Raw genomic sequence first — 15304 nt, 5'->3', positions numbered from 1 at the left:
TTCTTTTACAAATTGGGTATCACTGCCACTTCAAGACCACCTAATGCTAAATCTGTTGTTTTTTCCAGGGTGCATCAGGCATCATTTTCCCCATTATCAAGGCTGAAGGAGTTAGACAAATGTTTTTCCCTGTAACTATGCCAGCATACTACAGAGGTCCTCCTGTTCATTGGGAGAATGAGGAAAACAATGGGAAAACTCAGAAACCCCACAAATATTTACTGCTGAGCCAAACCAATTTGTATCAGTAGTTAATCTTCTGCCACCAATTCTTTTTGACTTTCTAGCTAAGTAAACAAAACAAGTGTATAATAGGAACCATGTTGGTATGGTATTATTTCAGAGAATTGACATAGGATTACACTCTCTCCTTTGAATAGAGTACAATCTTAATACTGAAAAGTTTCGTATCACCATAATTGACATCTGAGACTAGTCTTGGCAAGTTACAGATTTCAACTGTTAACCCTCTGGTTTTGGTTTAAATAGAAATTGAATGTGCTTGATTGCAACTGCTTTGATGTGATAAGATATTAATGTGATGATGAGAAGTAAGATGGTAATATTTTTCAAAGTCCGCGAATCAGTACAGCTGCTCTAATAAATGATGTTTTTGGTTAGCAGCTAAAGATAAGATATCAAATTTATTGTTCTAGGCCTAATTCAAGTGAGTACCCATAGTTTTCTTTCTTTAAAAAAAAAGTCATTGCTATGAGCTCCGATAAATATATTTAATTTAATGATAAATATACGAATTTTCAAAATAAAACATATAGGATATATAACAAGTTTGTTGTGGGTCGTATTCAAAATAATTGTGCTTTATCACCTTCCTTAAATGCAAAGAATTAGTCAATAAAAATTATTAAAATGAGTTCAATGAAATCAAAGTCAACAGCTAAAGTATGGTGGAGGAGTTTGACAAAAATTACCTGACTGCCTGATCCCAACCTCCACTAGTCCAAAATTGAAGTCCAATATCTTGCACTAGATTAGGTTTATTATGTGATGATAAGTACTTGCTTAATAATCTAATGACAAGAGTGTTATTAATATAAAAAATTTCTTAAATATGCATCATAAAATTATGAAAAAAATATCAAGCAAGATTCGGAAGTTTTTTATTCATTTATTGACGTTACTTGACAATTTATATTTATTTCAACATTGTGTGAAAATAACTTTCCTTGACTAAATCCAGTCCTTGCTTTGAAGCTTTCTCCAAAGTAAACCATTCAGATTAACCATGTTAACAAACCAACAAATAAAAATAGAAATTAGTACAAGTCAAATAAAGCAAACGGTAAAATAAAATAAAAATAAAAATTTAGCCATTGCCACTGCCTTGCTTTGGTGGGAGCTGACTTATTACACAACCTTGCACTGATTACTACTTCATGTCAATGCTAGTTATGCTGTGGTTTGTTCATTAATTGATGCATTGGAGGATTTTTTTTTGGGTGGTTTGGCTCTGTTTTCACCCCCTGTTTGGCTCCCATTGTATTGAAAGCTTGAAAGATTATTGTTATTGACTATACTTGCTCAGATTTTAAGTCTCATTTCCTATATATTAGTATATAGTTTTTCTTTTAATCTGACTATCTGTCACCCCCTGTTTGGCTCCCATGGTTTTGTCAGAAACCATGAAACCATTTATTGCTAAAACATATTAAGCCAGTGGCAACTAAACTCTCAGGGTCAATGATTAGTCTTACTTGGACAGCTTTTCTATTTTTTATCCCTATGACTGACAAGTTTAAATTAAGCTAAGTATCATGTCTTCCATATGAGACAAACACAAATTCTTCATTTTAGCCACTTTCATGGATTTCTTTGAGTTATTTTATGTGAAACCCTGGAAAAAACCTTGTTTGAGTTTTTTGCTTTTTTTTCAACATTGAACACTAGCACAAACCCTGTTGGAAAAAGGGTTAAAAGAAGTTGAAAGAAATTGCCAAAGCCAAGCTGTTTCTGAGCTCATTGCAAGCCTATATAAGGCAACCTTAACTAACAAGTAAAATCACAGCAAACAACATCCGAGAGAAACCCAAACAAGAAGAGAGAAGGCCAAATTAGAGCTTTTTTCTTCGTGTCAATTTTTATTGAACTTCGAAGGTATGGTTGATCAGGTTATACTGGGAGGAGTTATAGCCTCTCTTCTTGGTGTTGTTCTGTTGCACCAAATAAGAAGAAGAAAGGTGAAGGGAGCTTCTTCAATGGGGATTATTCAAGGGAATGAGTGTTTGGAGAGCTCTCAGAATGAAATGCTATCCGGGTCAGAGATAGCTACTACAAGTACAGATATAATCATTGTCGGAGCTGGCGTTGCTGGTTCAGCCCTTGCCTACACTCTTGGAAAGGTAACAGTTTCTGTCTGTTTGGTGACAATTTGGAGAGTTTTATCCTTACAGTTAGGGTCATGTTAGCTAGTTAACTTCTACTTCGACAAGTAAATAGTAACAATAGAACTCATCCTGGTGGCTGTCGCTTCATCAACAATCCTTTAAAATGTACCCAAAGTCTTCATTAGCAAATATTTTTTGGCAATAGTCTCTTCTGATAATTGGATCAATAAAATTTGTTAAGCAGACACCCCATTCTTCTTCATTCTTCAAAATTTATGCAGGAAGGACGTCGTGTGCGTGTCATCGAAAGAGACTTGTCTGAGCCTGACAGAATCGTTGGTGAACTGCTACAACCAGGAGGCTACCTCAAGTTGATTGAATTGGGTCTTGATGGTAAGTATGAAAAACTTCGATGACCAACATGAACTTAAAGCCATCTAGATTTAATCTTTAACCCCTCTTTTTGTTTTTTCGTTTTTATAATCATGGTTCATCGTGTGCCTGTAGATTGTGTGAAGCAGATTGATTCTCAGCAAGTGTTCGGGTATGCTCTTTACAAGGACGGAAAGAATACTAGATTGTCCTATCCATTGGAAGGATTTCGTTCGGATGTGTCTGGCAGGGGCTTCCACTATGGGCGGTTCATACAAAAGATGCGTGAGAAAGCTGCTTCCCTCCCCAAGTACTCTTCCTTCACCATTAATTAACTCTGAAAATACAATAAAGTAGAGCAATTATGCATACCCATGTTTCGTGTCATTTCTCAAATTCTCATTTCTTAATTTTCTTTACAGTGTGAGTTTGGAACAAGGTACTGTGACATCTTTAATCGAAGACAAAGGAACTATCAAGGGAGTGAACTATAAAACCAATGATGGCCAAGAGCTGAGAGCGAATGCTCCCCTCACAGCTGTATGCGATGGTTGTTTTTCAAATTTGCGACGCTCCCTCTGCAACCCCAAGGTAAAGATTCTTTTGCCCGTCTAAATCGGCAATTTGGCATGTTACAAAGTGTCCCCATGTGAAAATTTAATCTCTATATTCGAGAACCCAGATTTCATTTCTCATATGATTTAAGTATCCCATTTCAGGTTGATATTCCCTCTTGCTTTGTCGGCCTGGTCCTGGAGAATTGCGACCTTCCATATCTGAATCATGGGCATGTTATATTGGCTGATCCTTCACCTATCTTGTTTTATCCTATTAGTAGCAATGAAATCCGCTGTTTGGTGGATGTTCCTGGCCAAAAGGTCCCTTCCATTCCTAATGGTGACATGGCTCAATATTTGAAGACTGTTGTGGCTCCTCAGGTATTATTACCAGTAACTACTATCTGGTTGTCAACGTTTTCTGTTTTTCAATCACTGATGCATGACCAGTTTTTCTGCTTTTCACCAGTAATGTGGGCTAAGATTTACATAACATTCAACCGGAGTTTTTGATATCAAATAGGATAATCTAAGCTACCGAATCTTTCTGTCAATCTGATAAACCCTAGTTCTTAAGATTTTAAAATGATTAATTGGAACATTCCAGATTCCTCCAGAGCTGTACACTTCTTTCATATCTGCAATTGACAAAGGAAACATAAGAACGATGCATAACAGAAGCATGCCTGCTGCTCCATATCCCACTCCTGGAGCACTTCTGATGGGGGATGCGTTCAACATGCGGCACCCTTTAACTGGTGGAGGAATGACTGTGGCTTTATCTGATGTTGTTGTGCTTAGAGATCTTCTTAGACCCTTGCGTGATCTCCATGATGCTTCTGCCCTCTGCAGATACCTTGAATCCTTTTACACCATCCGTAAGGTAAGAACTACAAAAGAAGGGCACATATTTCCTATCAAATACATCCGCTACAAGCACACTGATTAACAAGATGGTGCATAATTCTTTTTTGCAGCCGGTGGCATCTACAATAAACACATTAGCTGGTGCCTTATACAAGGTGTTCTGCGCATCCCCTGACCCGGCAAGGAAGGAAATGCGACAAGCATGTTTTGATTATCTGAGCCTTGGAGGTGTATTCTCCAATGGACCAATAGCTCTCCTTTCAGGCCTGAACCCTCGTCCTCTAAGCCTAGTCCTCCATTTCTTCGCTGTGGCTATCTTTGGTGTTGGACGCTTGTTACTTCCATTTCCTTCACTAAATCGCGTTTGGATTGGTGCTAGATTAATTTCGGTGTGTGTTTATCTCTATACGCCATTCCTTGTAACATCCACCAGGAATTATTCATTCTTCTATCTGATCTAATCCAATTTCCCATTTTGTTGTCAGGGTGCATCAGGCATCATTATCCCTATACTCAAGGCTGAAGGAGTCCGACAGGTTTTCTTCCCTGTGACGGTGCCAGCTTACCACAGGGCTCCTCCGGTTCACTGAGACAGTCAGAAGCTGGAAACAGGGTAGTTTCTACATAAACGAGTTCTTTCCTTGCGAAAATTGCAAGGTTGGGATCAATGTAATTGCTATATATGAAAAGAAAATGTATACCTTTCTGTATTTTTTCTGAACAAGTAGGCATCTGCAATGTGCCTAATCCTGTTGCAACAAGTATTTTCCATTTGAAATTGAAATGGTTTTCTCATTTAATATCCACCCCCAACCAAATAAACCTGAAAAAGTTAGAATGTGAGATGAAATTGTCGGAGTTCTATTTTTGAAAAGAAATTTTGAATGAAGATTATCAATGATTCTTACAAACTCCATTCCTATTGCTTTTTCTAAAGAAATAGAAAGAAATTCTCTTATAATTGAATTTAATTATAAGTAAAAAATAAATATATCATGATAAATAATTACGTGATATTTTCACCATTCATATTAACATCATGTGAATATAAAATAAAAAATTATAATCTAACTAATGGTAATTAATAATATTAGTTATACAAATTTACTTGATTTAAAATAAAAATAGTAAAATTTAATTAAGTATAATAAAATAATAAAAATTTAATTAAATTTTTTTAAATAATTTAAAATTTTTTTAAAATATTATGACATGAACAAATAATAACCTGTAAACAAGGTTACACTCCATCGTCCTTAAATATTTGTTTTTTTTAATGCCACGAAGATGAAAATAAAATTTTTGACCTTGATATATTATATTAAATTTTGAGATTTTTATATAATATAAATATTTGATGATTTTTAATATGAAAAATAAATTTGAAATATAGAAAAAAGGGAGTATTAAATAATGAAAAATAAATTTGTAATGCAAAAAACTATAGTACAATCTATTTTAAACCCATAAAAAAATTGATTAAAGAAAAAGGGCTATTACAATACGAATGACGGTATGACGGGAATAGCCTCGTTTAAAAACAAAAAGACAATAATACCCTCAATATGACCTATTCAACCCTAATCTTTCTCCAGATTTCCGAAACTGTTATCCCCAATTCTGTCCCAAAGTAGAATTGAAGATTTACTTTATTCTTTTTGGGATTTTTCCGTTGTAGCCTTCGCCTTTGAATTCTATTTAAGGTCAGTACAAACTCATTCGAACGATTAAATATATTGAAAAAATTTTAGTTTTTTTTTTGGCTCAATGATTGGTCTTTATTTCGTCGATCTTAGGTTCCCCCTGGAATTTATTTTATGTCGGTTTTTAATGTTGAAATTTCCATTTTTTGAACGTAATGTTATCTGGGTTTTTTTTTTATTTTTTCTTTCTATGTCTGAATATGTTGTTGTTGTTGTTGTCATGGGAGTGTTAATGGGAAAAAGGTTATAATGGATTTTTTTTCCTTTAAATTTTCAAAAATTTTGCACCTTTTTTTTGTACTTAAAAGGTAAAATTTAGCTATTAAGTGACGTGGGTAGTCTTTCCTGATTTTCCTTTCTGGGTTTTCTTTTATTGCCGCATTGGGTGAGTGAATTTGAGCTCAGAGGGATGTGTACATTTGAAATTAAAGGCATAGTATGTGTTTTTGAATTACAAGGACAATTCCCATTGTAATTTCTGTAGTAAATTAACTTGTTAAAAATATTTTGGGTTTTACATGAATAACATTTTATTATGGTAGATGTGGTTCCCAGCCTGGTTTTAATTGATTTTAATGAAATTTTCATGCTTTAGAATAAAATTGCTGCTTGCTGGTATGAACACTGTGTTTTTAACAATTAATTGTATTCAGCAAGGATGGCATAATTTCGTTTATTCGGTTAATGTAGGTAGTCATATTTAGTAAATCTAGAATGCTTCTGTGTCTACTACCCTTGGTTCTCTTCTAGCAATACATTGTATATTTCCAATGGGAATTGCTTATTTCTTTCTTTGGTAGTTCGTAAATATGGCAGATACAAATCATGTGAATCGTACCTTCTCAAACTTTCCTTTGTTCCATGAATTTTCTTGTTTAGCTAGTTGATAGTATTAGTAGTACTTTGGCCGGAGATCCTCTTGTATACTTTTCTTTTGTTAATGCAAATCAATACTCCTTTCAGGAGTCTTAGGTTCTTCCTTGGATGAAACCAATGCTTTCCTTTGTATGACTCGAAATATGTTCCTTTCTCTTGCTGACCTTTTTCTGATAATTATTCACTTTATTCATTATTGTGTTCATGTGGAGCTTCTTGAATGGTTGTGCATTGACTTCGACAAAGTTGGCCTTAATAACTTCTTTTCCCTGAGCGTAAATATTAACTTCCTTGCCATGCCAGGTAGGACGAAGCTGATTAGTTGATCATTACATGGAAAAGGTGGAGTCTTAATTTTGTATTAGTTGCTCCATGGGAGACCACAATTTCTTTGTTGGTCAGGAGTTCCTTGATGTCAAGGCCTTCCGTAATGCTATTAAAGAAGCTGCCATTGCACAACACTTTGAGCTGCGTATTGTAAAAAGTGACCTTATTCGTTACTTTGCAAAGTGTGCCACCGAAGGATGTCCATGGCGCATTCGTGCAGTTAAGCTTCCTAATGCCCCAACCTTTACAATAAGAAGCCTTGAAGGAACACACACTTGTGGGAAAAATGCACAAAATGGGCACCATCAAGCTTCTGTAGATTGGATTGTGAGTTTTATCGAAGAACGGCTGCGGGATAACATCAATTACAAACCAAAGGATATATTGCATGACATTCATAAACAATATGGGATCACTATACCATACAAGCAAGCTTGGCGTGCAAAGGAACGGGGTCTTGCTGCTATTTATGGCTCTTCTGAAGAAGGATATTGCTTGCTTCCTGCTTATTGCGAGCAAATAAAGAAAACCAACCCTGGAAGTATTGCAGAGGTGTTCACCACTGGTGCAGATAATCGGTTCCAGCGGCTCTTTGTTTCCTTTCATGCATCTATATATGGATTCTTGAATGGATGCTTGCCAATTGTTGGGCTTGGTGGAATTCAGCTTAAAAGCAAATATCTTGGTACTTTGCTTTCAGCAACTTCTTTTGATGCTGATGGTGGGTTGTTTCCACTTGCATTTGGTGTTGTTGATACAGAAAATGATGATAGCTGGATCTGGTTCTTATCAGAGTTGCATAAGGCCTTAGAGATGAATTCTGAGAAAATGCCTCAGCTGACTTTTCTATCAGATGGACAAAAAAGCATCATGGATGCCGCAAGGAGAAAGTTCTCAAATTCCGGGCATGCAATTTGTATGCACCATTTGACTGAAAGCATTGGCAGAGAGTTCAAGAACTCACGGCTTGTTCATCTTCTGTGGAAAGCGGCATATGCTACAACTACTATTGCTTTTAAAGAGAAAATGGCTGAAATAGAGGAGGTTTCTCCTGAAGCTGCAAAGTGGATACAGCAATTTCCTACTTCCCGCTGGGCATTGGTATATTTTGAAGGGACACGTTATGGGCACCTCTCATCAAACATTGAGGAATTTAATCGGTGGATTCTTGAAGCGCGGGAATTACCCATAATCCAGGTGATTGAACAAATTCACAGCAAATTGATGTCTGAGTTTAAGGACCGGCGAATTAAAAGTAGTTCATGGTTTTCTGTTCTTGCCCCTGCTGCTGAAACGCGAATGTTAGAAGCAATTAGCCGTGCATCAACTTATCAAGTTCTACGGTCAGATGAAGTAGAATTTGAGGTGATATCATCCGAACGATCAGACATCGTGAATATCGGGAAACATTGTTGTTCTTGTCGAGATTGGCAACTTTATGGAATACCTTGTTCACATGCTGTTGCAGCACTCATGTCATGCCGAAAAGACGTATATTCTTTCACGGAGAAATGCTTTACTGTGGCCAATTATCGTGAGACTTATGCAAAAGGGATACACCTTATTCCTCAGAAGATTGATTGGAAGAAGATCGGCGAGGCTCCCATCCCCATGGATGAGGATGCTCAAGTTGTGCGACCACCCAAGTTTCGTCGGCCACCAGGTCGTCCTGAAAAGAAACGGATATGTGTAGAGGATCTCAATCGTGAGAAACACACAGTGCATTGTAGTCGGTGTAACCAGACAGGGCATTATAAAACAACTTGCAAAGCATAGATTATGAAGGGTATCGAACAGTTCTAGGATCTAATTTTGTACTTTTATAGATTGTAGATTATATCAAAAATAGTGGTGTTGTATTAGGGCATACTTATTACTCAGTGTAAAATAGGAAAATCTCGATTGTATCTCTTTCAGAATGTATGTATAATGGGAATGAAATTGAAATTGAAAGGCCCCAGGCTATCATTTTGCTGCTGTGCTTATAAGGCCACGAATACAGCAGATTGGAACAACCTGTTTCATCAACTTATTATATATATAAAAGCCAGGTTTCGGTAGATGAAATTCATTTTACATGCCAAACGCTCTGCATTTCCAAGGAATTTCCTAAACATAGTTCCGATGAGATATCATGATCAATGGTCCTCAAAGAAAAGAGAACATAAATCATAGAAGCAGCACGTCTTTCATTTCAGATCCAGAACTGAGATACCCTAAATCAGTCAAATGCTCTTGATTCAATTGTAAAGCTGCTGGAATCTTCTGCAGGCTTCCAAGACATTCTCCCGGTGACCAAATGCACTGACCCTGATGAAACCTTCACCACCAGGTCCAAAACCACTTCCAGGCGTAGTAACAATGTGGGTCTTCTCAAGTATCTCACTGAACACATCCCATGAGTTTTGGCCAGGAAAGTGAACCCACACATATGGTGCATTCTGTCCTCCATACACTTTAAACCCAAGCGAGTTAAATGCCCCTACTATAATTTTGGTATTTTCTTTGTAGAAGCCAATCACCTCTTGCATAGCCTGCAAGGAAACAATAATAAATCAGCATGCTGGCATGCAGAACATCTGCTGTATAAGAAATTTTCAGAACATTACAAAGCTTGGTGAAGTGAACCAACGAACATTTGAGAATTTCTTCTCTTGCATATTTTGATAATAAAGCCAGGAAGGGACACTAACCTCAAGCCCTTCAGGTAAAAGGCAAGCCAAGCCACCAGCTTGGGCAATATTAGATGCACCATTAAAGCAAGTACAAACAATACGGTTGAAGTCCTTGGCAACGGGAAATCCATCTGAAAATAGAAGCTGTTTTGGAACAACAGTCCAACCTAGACGAACTCCAGTGAACCCAGCATACTTGCTAAAGGAAGCTGTTTCAATTGCAACCTACAATAAGAATAAGGAAATTTACATGTCAAACATACATTTATCGTTTATCACTCTAGATAACAAACACAAGTGAAGGAACAAATTATTAACTACAGGATTACCTCTTTTGCTCCAGGAATTTCAAAGATAGAGCGCGGGCTATCATCTGACATATAAATGGCATATGCAGAATCATAGACAATGATAGACCCATTGTCCTTAGCAAACTGAACTAACTGAGTCAATTGCTCTCTTGTTGCAGCAGCACCAGTAGGATTGTTTGGAGAACAGAAAAATATGATATCTGTTCTAGCAACAGTCGATAAATCGGGAAAAAATCCATTCTCTGGGGTACACCTCATGTACTCAATATTTGCATACTTCTCAACATCCTTTTGAAACTGTCCCGTCTGACCCATGATAACACTGGAATCTACATAAGCCTGCATGGGTAAATTTGAAATTTAGAATTGCAAATAATAAAAAAGACACATGAAAACCATTTTTTTTTCTTTTGCACTTAATTGTTTTCCTCTTGCCTCACTCCAATTCTTTCTTAATTTATTTCTTCTTTTCAATCCATTTCAATCAGAAAACAACCTCTGCTCTGATACTTAGAAAAACATTCTGGCAACAGAATGTGCAAGCAGGTGCTGACACCATTTACCTGTTGGGGGGGACAGTGAAAAAGCTCTTTGCTTTCTTTACTATCAGTTATTTCAGTCATTGTTACAGACCCACAACCAAACATAACAAGTGCCCATGTGGTCTCACCCAAACGACTAACATGCCTAACTACGTAAGCTGTCAAATATCTGAATTAACATATCCAGATTACAATGGGGTAAACCAAGTGATCGCATGTTTGAAATAGATAAGTGAGATTGGAGTAGATAAATCAGAACTTGACAGGTGTATCTAACTTTCAAATAAACAAATGGAAAACATTGTTGGTTGAAGCTTAATAAAATATAGAACCAGATGATGATTTGACGTTAGAACATGATAAAATAAATTGAAAAAGATTGACACATTAACAAAAAGAAAGAAAAGTCCTTCTACTTCATATCAAAATGAATTACCGGGTATGATGGGTCTTGCACTGCCATTGTAACATTAGATCCAAAAACGACCTGCACACAAAGTGAAAGCAAAACCACCATGATTAATTCTGATAGACAAGTTAACATGCTGTGAATCAACTACTTCAAGAAAAGGTAAGGCAAAGTACTTGCGAAGAAATCTCATAATCAAATCAAACCTGAAGGCGACCTATATCACATTTAGCACCATCTGAGACAAATATATCATCTTCCTCAATGCCAAGGTTGCTATAAAATGTTGAAGCAAGTGCCGCTCTCAATGCCTGCAGACATAAACATTACAGTTACGTCTTGAAACATAGTATTTCACATCAAGAGAATGTGTAAAATATATCGAAATGCCTATGCATAACATTAGTGGCTTCTGAGTTGTCCCGATTCAATCCACTTAGTGCTTTAGTTTATAGTTGACAAATCAAGCATTGGCAATTTGCTATCACCCCACCCCCACAAAATATGCATCTAAATAGTGATAAAATCAAACCAGAATTTTGTTAATGAACTTCAAACTGAAATATCTAAAAAGACTCAAAAGTAAAACATACTTTTTCACCTTGTTCAGCTCCATAACCACTGTAACCCTCCAGTGTAGACAATGCTTGAGATCTCTGTCAAATGGAGAACAATTCAAATGGATATCAGTATTGTATAATCATCCATTGATCCAATCACTAGTCCGAAACACAAATGCTCCACAACAGATTTCCTACAAAGTAGGCTTGAACAAAATTTGACATTAGTAGTAAGACATCTTGGCTGGTACCAGATATTGAATCCCAAAAAGGACAAGAACGTGGGAGACATACCTTAGCCATTGCAGAAGTAATAACATCTGGAATAGGTTCAGTAGTATCACCAATTCCAAGACTTATTACTTGGGCATTTGGGTACTTCAGTAAGTGTGCAGCCCTTCTTCTGGCAACCTATCTCAAAAACCATTAGAAAAAGTATTTCAACGGTGAAAGAATAAAAGTCTGGAAACCAGAGCTGAACAAACTTTTTCTTTATTAATTAAAAAAAAAAAAAGAATACAGTCAAAGACTAAAGCATTTGTGGAAACAGGACATGCTATAATCTGTATCTCGAGGGAAAAAGTTGATGTATAACACCAATGGCAACAAAGACAAGGTTACAATAATGGGAAGTGCCACAGACCTCTGGAAACAGGTAACCAGCTTGAAGCTTGGCTATGTTTGAATTGCGAGGCACCTTTGTTTTGTAATCTTCAAAACAAACAAAAAAACCAGCATAGTACTCTTTAGTCCTAAAATCATCAAAATTCAAAAGGACTTATAGAAAATAAGAAATACCATTACTTAGTCATTTGTGCGCAACTACTCATGAATTGTTACTCTTAGTAACATTACCAACTCAGGGCATTAGCTTTCAAACAAAAATGTCTAAGTTTTCATATGCCCAAACTGTATTGCAATAATAATAATAATAATAATAATAATAATAACAAGGCACTAATAAATAGGGGGAAAAAAAGGGAAAAAGAATGAGCACCAGTCTGCTGCTGTTCTAGAGGAGTGGAAACACATTTACATATTTTAAAGCTTTTCACTGGAACTGAAACCCTCTGGGTCCTGCTGCATCATACCCAAAAAGGTAAATTCAAAACTGTAAAAACTAACTAATTGAAATGATAAAAGACAAAAAGAAATGGGCATTTCGTTTTCTCAACAACCACACAGAGCCAAGAGACTCAAAAGGAAAAAAAAAATTAGAAAACAAAACGTACCTTGAATTGAAGCTGGTTGGAGCTAAGAAAGCAGAGGAAGATGAAGAAGTCATGGAAGTTGATAGATTGCTCATCAGAGACATTTTCAGATTTTCTTCAGGAAATACTGGAAAAGCCGCTTCCTTTCACGGTCGGCGGAAAGCAAAGACTAAACCCTAGTGTTCAGCTAAGTCAGCTTAGTCAAAAAAAAGAAACATTAGTCTGACAAACCTTGTGCCACGTCATGTGGGACCCGTTTCTTTGGCCTTTTTATCTGACGTGGCAAGCCTTCAGTCCACGCCAAAAAAAAGGAACAAAATTTTTACGCGTGAATTAAAAAAAGAGAAACTTTTTAAATGTAAGCAGCCCGGTTTAGAATCAAAGCTCGCCGATCGGTCATTCCTCCCGATTGAGAGAGCTAGGGTTAGGGCTTTCGATATTGCGAAGGAGAAACGGTGTGGCTGCTTCAATCGAATCGGATTTTTCGCTTTTTCATTGCATCGGTTCATCCATTGATTGGGTAAAGTTTCTTTTTTTTTTTTCTTATTTTTGATATGTATTTTACGGAGAAATTAATTGTCTATGCTAATGTCGGTTTCCAATTGGGATTTTGGGATTTTGAAAAAAGATCAAATTTTCAAAGAAAAGATTTCTTTTGCCGATGCATGTGGATAAGACCAAATGAATTGAACTTGGGCTGTTAATCTTTCATGCGAAATCTCAGATTTTCCTTTCGACGTTTGAGCAATTAAAAAAGTGTAATTTTCGTATTTGATCATAGTTTTTGAGCGGGTTCTGTTTGTTATTGGGTCATAATTGTTCTGACATTGATAAATTCCTGCTGGGTTTTATAATTTTACAGATTTTCTTTAGTTGATTGTGAATTATCCATGTATGTTCAATGGGAACTGCATCTGTTAACGCATTTGGATATGAATATGCTTTTGCAGCCTTAGATGGATCTGGAAACAGAAAACAGAATAGCTGCTATTCTTTTAAAAGAAGCAGCAGAACTGAAACGACAAGCTGACAGGGATGGTGTTCATGTTTATCTTCAGCAGCCAAAAGTAAGGGGACGTCCAAATTCACGGTTCCTCACTGCAACTGTGCTTGGTGTACAGCAAGGTTAGTTATTTTGTTGCTATATTAAGCTTGCATTTTCATCTGTTTGATTCTACATCTCAGTGATTTGCAATTGAAAGTGGGTCCTAACCTCCTTTTCTTGCAAACAAGTTCAATAGCACGTTTAGGTTACTTAGAGCACTGTTGATCAGTAAATTCCAGTCTGGCTAAGTGAAAAGAACAGAGCAATTCTACATACCTTAGGAAAGGAAAGAGTGTTTTGAGTGGTTTCAGAAAGCATAAGAGTGGCACACATGCATGCAAGAATAATAGAAAATTATAGGAACGTAGAATGATAATCTTTCGATTTTCTCCTTATATTTCTGGAACACTGAATTGGGATGGATCTTTTGGACCAGCTATAAGGTCTGTAAATATTAGAAAGGAATCTTTGCAGTTTATGCAGATGTTTCCCTTGCAAAAGTTTTCTTTTTCTCCTTTCTGATTTTGTTGCTAACGTTGTATGTTGTCTGTGTCTGTTTATTTCCCCATCTTTTTAGCAAATCGAGCTGTTGAAGTGAATGAGATGTGGCGAGTTCGACAAAAGGAGCTGGAGCTAAATGATAGGCTAAAAGGAAGATCAAGAGACGACAGCAGGCATAGCAGGAGTCATGGGGACATTAGCAACCCCTCCAGAAGCACAAGTAGGAGGCATGACAGCAATGCTAGTGCTTCATGTTCATCAAGCAAGAGAGTGGCAGAGAGTAGTTATTCAAGGGAAGATGAAGGTCTAAGAGATGGAGAGATTGAGGAATTTCTTAACTCAAGGTTTGTACCTGCACCTGCACCTGCACCTTGCTATAATTTTTTACCACATTTATATGAAAACTGTTGTTTTGGGAAGAATTAAAGGTTTGATGTTTATCTTTGCTGCAAATGTTATTAAGATTTTTATCAGAAAAGTTCGCTGGTGAAAATCTTATTGAAAAAATCTACTGACTGAAGAACCTGTTCTATGATGGCAGGATCAAGCGCGGTCGAGGCTCTATAGGTTCAAGGATGGATGAAACAGGACCTTACCTACCAACGAATTGCAACTCCCCCGTGAAGCTGTCAACAAGCCCCATTGCAAGGGAACATCGTGTAACATTGGGTCCTGAGAAGCCTTATTCACTGAAGTCTGATGAGGAGCTTCATGAACATAGACGGAAGAAAGAAAAAGAAAAGGACGGTTCTGATAAGAAGCATTCTAGGAAGCACAAATCTAAAGAAAAATCTAGAGATAAGAAAAAGAAGAGGAAGGAGGAATATAGAAGTAAACATCGTAAATGAGTAATACAAGGCCTTGAAAGAAGTTTTTTTGTTCATTTATGTACTACAAGTAATAATTTGTTGTACAAAGTTAGTTTCTTCCTCTATGATGATTATTGTTTTAATGCAAAGAATACATGCTTGAATGCTAATGCTGAGTTTTTTTCCTTTGCCCT

General features: G+C 36.6%; 5 protein-coding genes across 6 annotated transcripts in view; 4 read left to right on the top strand and 1 right to left on the bottom strand.

Moving 5' to 3' along the window:
• LOC149526220 (squalene monooxygenase SE1-like) overlaps positions 1–347 on the top strand; it is a 3185-nt gene extending 2838 nt beyond the window's left edge. Inside the window, exon 8 of the mRNA XM_089785673.1 lies at positions 69–347. Within this exon, the coding sequence (XP_089641799.1) occupies positions 69–251 (183 nt within the window). The 3' untranslated portion in view covers positions 252–347. The remainder of the gene's footprint in view (positions 1–68) is intronic.
• Positions 348–1718: 1371 nt separating this feature from the next.
• LOC110428637 (squalene monooxygenase SE1-like) lies at positions 1719–4919 on the top strand. The gene is made up of 8 exons (XM_021444521.1): positions 1719–2360; positions 2627–2738; positions 2853–3027; positions 3140–3308; positions 3437–3655; positions 3882–4157; positions 4252–4530; positions 4627–4919. Exons 1-8 carry the CDS (start codon positions 2118–2120, stop codon positions 4729–4731), a joined length of 1578 nt encoding a protein of 525 aa, XP_021300196.1. The 5' UTR covers positions 1719–2117; the 3' UTR covers positions 4732–4919.
• Positions 4920–5694: 775 nt separating this feature from the next.
• On the top strand, positions 5695–9015 carry LOC110428694 (uncharacterized). Its single transcript, XM_021444597.2, has 2 exons — positions 5695–5844; positions 7024–9015. The coding sequence occupies exon 2, from the start codon at positions 7093–7095 to the stop codon at positions 8821–8823; it is 1731 nt and encodes a 576-aa protein (XP_021300272.1). The 5' UTR covers positions 5695–5844; positions 7024–7092; the 3' UTR covers positions 8824–9015.
• A 51-nt stretch (positions 9016–9066) lies between these two features.
• Positions 9067–12947, bottom strand: AGD2 (Pyridoxal phosphate (PLP)-dependent transferases superfamily protein). Of its 2 annotated transcripts, none has more exons than XM_021444598.2 (10): positions 12777–12947; positions 12542–12624; positions 12188–12255; positions 11839–11955; positions 11578–11640; positions 11191–11295; positions 11012–11062; positions 10052–10372; positions 9741–9947; positions 9067–9581 (listed from the first exon to the last, which is right to left on the bottom strand). In XM_021444598.2, the coding sequence occupies exons 1-10, from the start codon at positions 12857–12859 to the stop codon at positions 9288–9290; spliced, it is 1392 nt and encodes a 463-aa protein (XP_021300273.1). In that variant the 5' UTR covers positions 12860–12947; the 3' UTR covers positions 9067–9287. The 2 variants fall into 2 exon arrangements, with proteins under 2 accessions (XP_021300273.1, XP_021300274.1); XM_021444599.2 differs by having other exon boundaries at positions 12542–12621.
• A 159-nt stretch (positions 12948–13106) lies between these two features.
• Positions 13107–15280, top strand: LOC110428697 (G patch domain protein). The gene is made up of 4 exons (XM_021444601.2): positions 13107–13275; positions 13706–13880; positions 14378–14645; positions 14843–15280. The coding sequence occupies exons 2-4, from the start codon at positions 13712–13714 to the stop codon at positions 15147–15149; spliced, it is 744 nt and encodes a 247-aa protein (XP_021300276.1). The 5' UTR covers positions 13107–13275; positions 13706–13711; the 3' UTR covers positions 15150–15280.
• Positions 15281–15304: the final 24 nt, after the last annotated feature.

Source organism: Theobroma umbraticum, unplaced genomic scaffold (genome assembly GCF_002168275.2).
Source record: "Theobroma umbraticum cultivar Fairchild unplaced genomic scaffold, ASM216827v3 scaffold_1682.0, whole genome shotgun sequence".
NCBI lineage: Eukaryota > Viridiplantae > Streptophyta > Magnoliopsida > Malvales > Malvaceae > Theobroma > Theobroma umbraticum.
The sequence above is the reverse complement of the archived record's forward strand: the minus strand, read 5'-3'. Positions and strand labels throughout refer to the sequence as shown.